At 44.8% G+C, this 11,982-nt stretch overlaps 1 protein-coding gene across 2 annotated transcripts in view; it reads right to left on the reverse strand.

Moving 5' to 3' along the window:
- DAW1 (dynein assembly factor with WD repeats 1) overlaps positions 1–5,514 on the reverse strand; it is a 31,357-nt gene extending 25,843 nt beyond the window's left edge. The window contains exons 1-2 of one of the 2 annotated variants that reach the window (XM_060151249.1): positions 5,448–5,492; positions 373–445 (exon numbers count right to left, since the gene is read on the reverse strand). In XM_060151249.1, coding sequence (XP_060007232.1) covers positions 373–445; positions 5,448–5,487 — 113 coding nt within the window. In that variant the 5' untranslated portion in view covers positions 5,488–5,492. Of the gene's footprint in view, positions 1–372; positions 446–5,447 lie in introns of both variants that reach the window. The other variant, XM_060151248.1, reaches the window with a different exon arrangement.
- Between the last annotated feature and the right edge of the window lie 6,468 nt (positions 5,515–11,982).

Consider the following 11,982-nt stretch of genomic DNA (forward strand, 5'->3'; position numbering starts at 1 on the left):
TCAGTTGTCAAAACAGTTATACTTACATAAGAATTAAAAAGATAATAATGCCTCTTGGAAAGGTTTCCAACAAATGTTATGAATCAAAACAGATTTCCAAACTAAAAGGTTTATTTTTTTTCTTTTTAAATATGGTTGGTTTGGGAAGAAGAAGAAGAAAGATTGATGATCCTTTTTCTACTTCCTCCTCATTCAGCAAGACATTCAAATAAAATTCAACAAAACAAACAGGAAATAATAAACCCCGGAACAATTTAATTAGTAATGCATTGTCTGTAGCTTACGCAGCTCATCCACACACCATCCTATGTCAGGGTCTCCCTATCACAATTTTGGATATGAAATACATATTGCATTATATAGCTAACTTACCTGGTATGGAGATCGAGCAGATCTATGGATTTGGTCTTTAGTTGTCCACTTTCTTCATATTCCAACATAATTCCTAAGAAATAAACAAATATTAAGTTATAAAACACTTATGATCACAGCCTATGCCAAAAGTTAACCTACTTTGACATAATTTTTTCATTTTTGGTTTTCCATTTTTCTACATAAAACATATGCAGTGATGCAGTGATGTCTGATTTCAAAACAAGATGGTGTAGACCCACTTTTCCTTGGTCTGTCCTCTAAATACACTTGAAATCATTCAGCAGGCAATGCTAAAATAATTGAAAGTTGGATAGAAAAAGGTGGATGGATAGGGGCCTCAGGATTTGAGGAATGACAACACGGTGAGTTCCCTGGGTTTTCTTTTCATTTCACATGTATCCCAACAGTGGGGACCAAAAGGACTGGCAGCCCGAAACCACCGAAAAGCACAGATATCAAAACATCAAAAAACAACAAAAAAGCTTGCTTTCTGTGGCCAACGGACAAGGAAAAGAGAAGTCAGACAAAGTACTGATGAGGAACCCTGAACTGCTCCACCACGGGGGCCCCTGCAGGCAGTCCCACCCACCAGTGGAAGCCCTGGGCTGTCCCAGTCCCCACTGCAAAGCTGGGCCCCAGTGCAGTCTCATCTGCCTGCAACAGCTGGAGCAGCAAAGCCGCAGACCTTCACAATCCCTGCTCCTCAGCTGCTGTCTGAGGGGGCCATCTGATCTGCCTACAGCAGCATCAGCGAAGTCCCAGGACCTCCCAGACCCCATACCACAGCAAAGCACCAAAGCAGCGTCTCCCTGCCTTTCAACCAGTGGCACAACCAGGCCCAGGGGCTTGTCCCCCACCCCCAGAAGGTCACACAGTGAGAACAGGCACACTGGGGACATACCTTCTGCCCCTGCAGGTGGCACCAGAGAAGACTGAGCAGGAGTCTTGCTAAGACAAAGCAAAGCAGGAGTCTTACACGAGAAAAACAAATTAGACCAGAATAACATGGCAAAGGCTCAGAAAACTAAAGTATCACTGTAATTAAAGCCCACAGAAGCAGACCAGAACCTATGTACTAAACCTAAACATGGTGACGGCATGCCAAAATAGATGTAGGTGGGATCAAGAGTCTCCAGGATACAATAAACAGTCACTCAGGGCTTCCCTGGTGGCGCAGTGGTTGAGAGTCCGCCTGCCGATGCAGGGGACGCGGGTTCGTGCCCCAGTCCGGGAAGATCCCACATGCCGCGGAGCGGCTGGGCCCGTGAGCCATGGCCACTGACCCTGCGCGTCCGGAGCCTGTGCTCCACAACGGGAGAGGCCACGGCAGTGAGAGGCCGGCGTACCGCAAAAAAAAAAAAAAAAAAAAAGTCACTCTTCACAATAAGAACCAGAGAAAGACAATCAATAAATGCCAATATGGAGTTGAATCAGATACTGGAACTAATGACAAGGATTTTAAAGGAGGTATCATAAAAATGCTTCAGGGGCTTCCCTGGCTTTCCAGTGGTTAAGACTCCACACTTCCAATGCAGCGGGCGCGGGTTCAATCCCTGGTCAGGGAACTAAGATCCCACACGCCACACGGCGCGGCCAGAAAAAAAAAAAAAAAAAAAAAATGCTTCAGCAGTCGTTTACAGATTCACTTGAAACAAATAAATGAAAAATCTCAGAAAATAAATAGAAGTTATTGAAATAAATCAAATGGGAATTATGGTATTATGAAAAATACAGTAACCAAAATGGAAAACATGCTGAATAGGCTCAGTAGTAGAGCAGAGATGACAAAGCATAGAATCCGTGAACTTGAAGACTAATCAACAGAATATATTCAAGCTGAACAACAGAGAGATAATACACTGAAAAAAATGTGAACAGAGCCTCTATCATACCACCTCTATGGATATGGACCAGCGGACTTGAAATGTTTTGGCCTCAGGACTAATTTACACGTTTTTAATTATTGGGAATTGGGGGTTTTCTAATACTTTCCACATTAAACTTGAAATTTTAAAAATATATTTACTAAATTGTTGTAAAATAGCAATAATAAACTCATAGCATGTTAATATAAACAGCATATTTTATTGAAATAACTATATTTATTCCCCTCACCCAAAAAATGTAAGAAAAGTAGCATTGTTTTACACTTTTGCAGATCTCTTTAATATCTAGCTTAACTAAAGACGGCTGGATTCTCATCTCTGCTTCTGCATTTAAGCTGTTGCTATAGGTTGTTTTAGATATAATATAAGAAAAAATCTGGGTCATACACAGATATGTAGTTGGAAAATGGAGGAATATTTCAATCAGTTTTTTGTGTAATCTTGGATATTCTTCTTCGATACTACTTTAAAACTCAACAAATGGTAGTTTTTATAAAGACTGGTTGCAATTCCGAGTCTGAAACCACATCAATGAACTCTTCAGACCCGGTTACATTAAAACCCATTGGTCTATCTCACGCTTTCAATTTCTTTTACCACGTGTGATTTACAACATCATGCGTCAGATATTTGAAAAATGTTAGTTTACTGAGTTCTAAATGTGCGCATATTTCATCATACAATATCCAAAAAATCACATTTGTTAATACCAATATCTATCATCAGAAAACTCTTTTACTGTTGGTAAGCTGTTAAGCTTATGATGTTAGATACAAATTTCCTGGTGTTCTAATTTTCGCTCTGAAAGCTCAAATTTTATCACTGGCAAGAAATATTGACAGTTTTGCTTGAAAATTTCAGATTCACTTTGTTCATTTTCAAGAAAATGTCTGCCATACATACAAGTCTGAAAACCATGTTTATTTCTGTCTTTCACGTAAAAACGGTGTTCCATGAAAAAAATAGCTAGTTCATCTTTCAGCTCAAACACGTGCACAAGCACATTCCTCAAGATAAGGATCGTACATCACTTTGCAGCAGAAGCACCTCAGGAGAACTTTCTACTTCATCACCCAGAAAACACGTACCCACATGTCAGTATTTCACTACGTTAATAAGTGTTATTGCTTCACCAAGGACATTCTTAAGTAAAACTAAGGGCTTCTGGGTGTTTGTGTGTTTGTCTGTTTATCCTATTGCAAGTGTGTCAGTGAGGAATACAATGGCCATTGTTAGAGTTCGGTGCCACTGCTTGATTTGTAGTCAGGCACCAGCAGTTTCACCTGCCATTGCTTTTGCACCACTAGGGCAAATATCTACACCGTGAAAAAAAGAAAATGATACCTTAGTGTTATTACAAAAAGAGATTTGACATTGAGACCCCCAATGAAAGGATCTGAGGGCCCCAAGAGTCCCCTTACACTTTGAGAATCACTGCAACAGACTATAATTTGACGTAATAGACATGATTCCAGCAGCATTTCGGATCAAGAGAGAACAGGAAACTGTCAAAACACTGTATTTAGGGGCTTCCCTGGTGGCGCAGTGGTTGAGAGTTCACTTGCCGAAGCAAAGGACGCGGGTTCGTGCCCCGGTCCGGGAAGATCCCACATGCCGCGGAGCGGCTGGGCCCGTGAGCCATGGCCCCTGAGCCTGCGCGTCTGGAGCCTGTGCTCCGCAACGGGAGAGGCCACAACAGTGAGAGGCCCGCGTACCGCAAAGTCCCATGACAAGGAGCACAAAGTGTGTTCAGAGTAGACCTTGAGTAAATGTGCTGATTGATTGATACGTACAGTCTGGAATTCAGTCACTAAGGTAATATGCTTATTAAGTATGCATTTTTCTTTTTATACTCAACACACCTTGACTTAGTCATTCTGGTGCGTTTAAAATAAAAATCAATGTGGTCCTTGTCGGTGTCTTCCCTTCCAGAAACCAATATTCCACCACTAATCACCTCCTATCCCTCCTCGTTCACTTCATTCCTAAGTAACCAGAAAGCATTATGACTCAGCAATTTAAAAGTTTAAAGACTTCCTGAGGGCTTCCTGGGTGGCGCAGTGGTTGAGTCCGCCTGCCAAAGCAGGGGACGCGGGTTCGTGCCCCCGTCCAGGAGGAACCCACATGCCGCGGAGCGGCTGGGCCCGTGCGTCCGGAGCTTGTGCTCCGCAACGGGAGAGGCCACGGCAGTGAGAGGCCCGCGTACCGCAAAAAAAAAAAAAAAAAAAAAAAGAAGAAATCAATGTGGTCCTTGTCGGTGTCTTCCCTTCCAGAAACCAATATTCCACCACTAATCACCCCCTATCCCTCCCCGTTCACTTCATTCCTAAGTAACCAGAAAGCATTATGACTCAGCAATTTAAAAGTTTAAAGACTTCCTGAGGGCTTCCCTGGTGGCGCAGTGGTTGAGAGTCCGCCTGCCAATGCGGGGGACACGGGTTCGTGCCCCGGTCCGGGAAGATCCCACATGCCGCGGAGCGGCTGGGCCCATGAACCATAGCCGCTGGGCCTGCGCATCCGGAGCCTGTGCTCCGCAACGGGAGAGACCACAGCGGTGAGAGGCCCGCGTACCGCAGAGAAAAAAAAAAGAAATCAATGTGGTCCTTGTCGGTGTCTTCCCTTCCAGAAACCAATATTCCACCACTAATCACCCCCTATCCCTCCCCGTTCACTTCATTCCTAAGTAACCAGAAAGCATTATGACTCAGCAATTTAAAAGTTTAAAGACTTCCTGAGGGCTTCCCGGGTGGCGCAGTGGTTGAGAGTCCGCCTGCCAAAGCAGGGGACGCGGGTTCGTGCCCCCGTCCGGGAGGAACCCACATACCTCGGAGCGGCTGGGCCCGTGAGCCGCGGAGTGGCTGGGCCCGTGAGCCATGGCCGCTGGGCCTGCGCGTCCGGAGCCTGTGCTCCGCAACGGGAGAGGCCACGCCGGTGAGAGGCCCAAGTACCGCAAAAAACAAACAAACAAACAAACAAAAAAAACCTGAAAGAGTCTTTTTAAAACTTTTGAGGAACAGAGTCCAGCATCCGAAGCAGTGAGGGGCCCAAGTTAGGAAGCACCAGGCTTCCCGTCCCACAGGGATCACTCGTTCTGGACCCCACCTCTCGGGTTCCCGCACACTCCTCTGCCCCAGACCCTCCTAGTGCAGGTTCTCACAAGAGGGCAGAGCGGGGCCCGGCCTGTACCTGGCGGGTAGTACCGGAGCAGGAGGCCCTTGAGCTTCATTCTCTCGCCGGGGAACCACCAGCCGACTGACTTGGTCGTCATGGAAACGGCCAAACAGCGGAAGGCGCCGGCGCGCATGCGCGCGCGCCGCAGAAAGCTCCCGGGACTCGGGGCCTAGAGCCCAAGATCTTGGGGTGCATCCTGAAGCTCAGGCGTCCCGGGGCTGGCGGGGGGGAGGGGGTCCGGGATATGCTCGGGCGCAGAGCGCGCCCTGCCCTCCCCCCCACCTACATCTGCCTCGGGGTTCCCGAGGGCGGGCGCCGGGTTCCGGGAGCCGCTCAAGGAGTGCGCTCCTGCCCGCGCCGCGGCCACCGGAATCTACACCCTTTGATGTCTGGGGTGGGTGGGACGAGGGCCACTCGTGTCTTCAGTAAGGGAGACCTCACAAGGGGCTAGGCGCGGCCGAGGACCAAGGGCCTCAGCTACAGTCTGGGCCACACGCACTTTAACCCATTGGGTTTCCAATACTGAAGGGTGGGAGAAATATCCCGCGCTCGGTTACTGTTCTCTGCCCCTCATGCCCTGTCCCTGTCCTCACAAAAGAAAAATGACCTCGCCTACATTTCCAGTGCCATGCACTGCGCCAAGCGCTCTATCCGGTATACTCACAGTCCACCGAAGGTCACATAGAAGCAGGTGGGAAGGCAGACGTGTCAGAAGCCTATACCTGGAAGCCTCCACCTATGGAGGCTGCACCTATGCTCCTAACTCTGGGTTTAAGGCTTTGGAGGCCTTCTTTTGACTTGTTCTGTTTCTTGCCAGCATGGGTTCTTTGCCTGGCATGTTGAGTTTCCATCAGGAAGACTGTGGACGGGAAGAGTCAGCTAACCAGATTGTCAATTTCCTTTAAGGAATTTGGCCTAAATCCCTAAATTAGAATTTCCCAAATTTAAGCAATTCCTGAGTTACGTTCATAGCCTTGGGCCACAGCGCCTTATCAGCTGCATACCTAAGGGTTTTCTTTAAGTTCTTACAATTTCTCTGAACTGGCTCACTTGTTCCACTTCACATTTTTTAAGGTAATTTAAAAGAAAACTGTTGTCAATACTGTGAATTAAAATTTTGTATAATTCTTAATGAGGAGCAGCAGGTAACTATAAAAATAAATTCAATTTTTAAAAATACTATTGAATCACACCGGTCAGAATGGCCATCATCAAAAAATCTAGAAACAATAAATGCTGGAGAGGGGGTGGAGAAAAGGGAACACTCTTGCCCTGCTGGTGGGAATGTAAATTGATACAGCCACTATGGAGAACAGTATGGAGGTTCATTAAAAAACTAAAAATAGAACTACCATACAACCCAGCAATCCCACTACTGGGCATATACCCTGAGAAAACCATAATTCAAAAAGAGTCATGTACCACAATGTTCATTGCAGCTCTATTTACAATAGCCAGGACACGGAAGAAACCTAAGTGTCCATCATCGGATGAATGGATAAAGAAGATGCGGCACATATATACAATGGAATATTACTCAGCCATAAAAAGAAACGAAATTGAGTTATTTGTAGTGAGGTGGAAGGACCTAGAGTCTGTCATACAGAGTGAAGTAAGTCAGAAAGAGAAAAACAAACACTGTATGCTAACACATATATGGAATCTAAGGAAAAAAAAAAAAGGTCATGAAGAGCCTAGGGGTAAGACGGGAATAAAGACACAGACCTACTAGAGAATGGACTTGAGGATATGGAGAGGGGGAAGGATAAACTGTGACAAAGTGAGAGAGTGGCATGGACATATATATATACACTACCAGACGTAAAATAGCTAGCTAGTGGGAAGCAGCCGCATAGCACAGGGAGATCAGCTCGGTGCTTTGTGACCACCTAGAGGGGTGGGATAGGGAGGGTGGGAGGGAGACGCAAGAGGGAAGAGATATGGGAACATATGTATATGTATAACTGATTCACTTTGTTATAAAGCAGAAACTAACACACCACTGTAAAGCAATTATACTCCAATAAAGATGTTAAAAAAAATACTATTGAAATACTTTATGCTATTGCCTGCCAGACTGCAAAAAAAAGGCCTTTCCTTTCTTTCTTTCTTTTTTAAAGGGAAAAATTAGCAACTATTTGAAATTTTCAAGACAAGCTAGCACACAACTGAACCTTTTTACTTCATGTACTTGGAATGTTGGAGAGATATTGAAATTAGAAAGCCTCTGCTGCTAAGTGATACAATTAAACCTAATACAAACGGACAGCACATAAAAGTCCCCGCATCCCACCAGCAGTAAGCATCCGACACTTGGGAAGCGGGGAACCAGATGAAATCTAAGACACCTTCTAGCTCAAACTTTCCCCTCATGATTAAGACTCTGGAAAGGGTTTAAGTAGGGAAAGGCAAAGAGCTCATCTGTAGAAATTAGGGGTTCTCCAGTAGATTTCGTTCACCCATGTTATTGCTTATGCTTGTGCCATTTAAAATGAGGCCTTTGGAAAAATAATAACTTTAGAGAAATCTGGTAGACACCATTTAACCACTTGATCAAAGCTAACGTCACCAATATTGGGACAAACTGACATCTGTATCTCCATTACAATGCACTGCAAAGGACAGAGCAATTCTCTGGAATTTCTGCCCACGATGCATTGCCTGCCTCTAATCATGAGGAAACATCAGAACAACCAAAAACTGAAGAAATTGTACAAAATAACTGTCAAGGTCAAGAAAGAAAAAGGTAGACTGAAAAACTACTCCAGATTCATGCACACTAAAGAAGTTGAACAACTAAATGCACTGAGTGACCCTGGATCCTAGACCAGAAAAAAAATAGTTATAAAGGACATGATTGGAACCACTGGATGAAATTTGAATAGGGATTGGGGTTTGGAGTATATTTTATTAATATTATATCAATATTATTTCCTAATTTGATCATTGTACTGTGGTTATGTAAGAGAATGTCCTTGTTCTTAGGAAAAACCCACTGACTTATTTAGGGATAAAGGGGTATGATACCTGCAATCAACTCTCAAATGGTTTTGAAAACTTATAGACGTGTGTTGATAGAGCCAATGAGCAAAATGTTGAATCTAGGCGAAGGGTTCCTTTTGGGGTATTCCTTGAGTACTCTTGTAACTTCTCCATAAATTTGAAATTATTGCAAAATAAAAAGAGGCCTTTGTTTCCCACAGGCCAAGCCAGCTTCAGAACATTCTGGGATATCAGTGGCAATCACAGAACTATTTGGCTCCACTTTTGTTCTGTTAAGAGAGTCCAAGTTCAAGTACACTCCCTGTTTCACCCCTAATTCCACCTCCATCTTCCTCTAGTTATAGGACCCAAAGCCTCCATCATTGTTGTCTACCCTTCACCACTCCCTCCATTTCCACGAGTTCCTGTCCTCCCTAAGTGGCTCTTTTCTTCCTGTTTCAGGTGAAAGATTTTCCCTACTTCCTCGAACCAAACTTTTAAGTGTTGTCCTTTGCTTTTTAAAAAAAAATTCCAGCTCTGCAGCTTTTGACATCTCTCCCTTTGCTCAAGGAGCATAAGCAAAGTTCTCCCACGTAAGAGGTTAGAGAACCTCCTAATCATCCCCCGTCCCATGATATCCAGAGCTCAGAGCACAGTTCCTTGGAAATGACGTCCATTCTTCCCATAGCCCATGCCCACCGCAGCCCTCACCTCCATCTTTGCTTGAATGTCATTTATCTGGATGTCCAAGCACCCTGACTGTCCATTCAGTTTCCAAAGTTCTTCTCACAATTTCTCCCAAGGACCTCTCTGCTAATAAGACTCCTAGTATTCTGACTTAACAGCCCAGAATCCTGGTACCGAATATGTCCCCATCCCCCTTTCTAGGAAGGCAGTAGGGTTATATGCAAATGAGGTGGTGATCCAAAGAGAAGTCATCAAAGGTCCTGAGCGCAGGCAGATTTCTCTTGTGGCCTTGGCAGAAGAAGGGGTTAAAGCTGTGCTTAATTGACTCACCATCTACTCATTCCTGGAAGCTCCTGCATGAATCTCTCAGCCTGAGGAAATAACTGTTGCACTTTAAATCACCCCCAGGGGAGGGCCATTAGTCTCAAATGATGTACAAAATTTTGCAAAAACAAAACTCCTACATTATCCTGGTGATGGGAGCATATCCCGGTGTGTAGAGCACTTGGTAGGACTTTCTCACAGGGCTTTTAGAGACCTCCCTAAAAGTTGTAAAATACTTTTAATCAATTCATGGTATCCTGTGTTGATCTGAATGTTGCAATTCATATGGATTTGTACGTATGAATGTAATATTGACCCTGGGTTTCTTCCCACTGACACCTGCCTTGACCAATCAGAAACTGAAAAGTTAGCATTAATGTTATTCACCCAAATCACTTCAGTCCAATGCATGGAAGCCATGCTGAACTTCAGTTCTCACAGTGTGTCCCCAGACCAGCAGCAGTAGCATTACCTGGGAACTCGCTAGAAATGCAAATTCCTGCCCTACCTCACACCGCCTACAGAATCAGAAGTGCTGGTAGTGAGGCTCAGCAGTTCATGTTTGGATAAGTTTTCCTGGTGATGCTGATGAATGATGAAGTTTGAAAGCCACTGCACTAGTGTAATAGGTTCCATTGGCTTGGCCAGGCTTGATTGAAATTGGATACCCTCTCCCTGCAATTAGGCCCTTTGTGTATTCTGAACAGTCTTCCCTGATTGTCAGGGACAGTAAACTGGTTGCTCAGATGATGTGAAGAAGACCCAGAAACAACATGGGAAGAGACTGGAATTCTTTGCATACTTGTGTTTCAGGTGCTCCAGTGCACTGAGAGAGACCAATGGACATCAGACTAGGGTGGGAGAAGAAGGCTCCTGGGAGGGAAGATGGGGAGAGAAGAGGATCCCTACGCATGGGAGAGGGAGAGAAGCAGGGGGAGAAGGATGACGGGAGGGAGGCGGGAGGCGGTCTGGGGGATCCAGATTCAGCACTGACAAAGGACGGGTGGTGCAGGAGGGGTTCCAGTTACCTGCCCCAGCAAGCCCCCAAGCAAGGAGGTGCACCAGGGCAGAGACACACTGATGACACATCCCTTTTTATTTTCTTCCCATCCTGCCTCCATCCCACTGAAGGGCTCACAAAGCCTCTGACCTTACCTGGGACCAGAAAACTGGTGGGCCAAGGTCTACTGACTGAATCATTCAATCAGTATGTGTTGAGGACCTATGAGTCCCAGGCATGTTCCAAGTACAAGGGATCTAATTCTGAAAAACTATTTCAGGGGACTCATTCATAGAAAGAATCAGACTTCAGGTGGGTTTGAAACTATTGCGTTTTTGGAGAGGGGGCACATCTCTAGGTGAGACCACATTTACATTCACAGAAAGGCTACTAGTGAGACACGCAGATCGCACCAGCAGGGCTGATTGACATAGATTTGCCACTTGTAATTCCTTAGAGCAGACTGCCTGACTGGAAGCCTGGCTCTGCCGTCTACCAGCCGCGTGCTCTTGGGCAAGGTCTGTAAACTCTATAGCTCCAGTTTCATCACCGGAAAGATAGGAATGATCACAGTATCGAATAATAGAGCTGTTCTCGCTGAGTCTGGCTCAATCAAGAACACTCCTTAAGTATCAAGGATGGTAATGCTAACAATAAGCATTTATTATCCTACAATGTTTCAAACTGGGGAAAGGGTGTGTCCATAGTGTTCTTATTGGACCTGATCATTTGGGTCGACAATTATTCTGATAATCACTTACATTCAACTTGGAGTCCTTTGTATGATAGTTAACAACAGGTGTACCTTACGACTTATGTTAATTAGTATTAGTATAGTTGGTATAAATATTAAAACTAGCTTACGTTTCTTAAGACTAACTACTTTCTTAAAGTAGTTTGTCTTCTTAAAGAAATGGCTGGTGGGGATTCAATAGAAGCATGGAGAGGGTTCTATACCTTAACAAGTCTGGAGATAGTCCAGGCTTGGACTGAACAGAACAATGAACAACAGATGTTAAAGGACCTGAGAATGTCCGGAACATGAACAAGGAGACCTGCGGTGGGCATGATGCTACCTTCCATGTCTGGCACATAGTAGGTCCTCCATTAATGCTTGATGCTCAAGAATCTGGAGGATGCATTTGGAAGAGGAATGAGCTGATTAAGTGCACGTGGAGGGTAGGGCTAAAAGAGCCGGATGCGCAAAGGCAGATTTCAGCTCAATATAAAGAATTTTGTACCAGGGGGTCCAGTAATGTGTCCAAAAGTACTGAGAATTTCCCAGCACGGGAAGTGTTCTAGCTGAGGCAGTTTGTCCAGCTGCCAGAATTATTGTAGAACACAGTGCTAAATTAGCTGAGAGACAGGGCTAGATAAGAGAGGTCTGATTTCCCTTAGGATGCTACGATTCCATGATTTTGTGCTGTCTGTGTTTTTAGAAGAGAATAAATGTGGAAAGGTGAACAACAGTGGATTGCTAGTTGGAAGATAGAAGTTCCAACCCTGGCCTTCACATCAATGACCTACCTTTAAGAAAGTCAGTTGTCCTTCCAACCC

Source organism: Lagenorhynchus albirostris, chromosome 6 (assembly GCF_949774975.1).
Source record: "Lagenorhynchus albirostris chromosome 6, mLagAlb1.1, whole genome shotgun sequence".
Classification (NCBI taxonomy): domain Eukaryota; kingdom Metazoa; phylum Chordata; class Mammalia; order Artiodactyla; family Delphinidae; genus Lagenorhynchus; species Lagenorhynchus albirostris.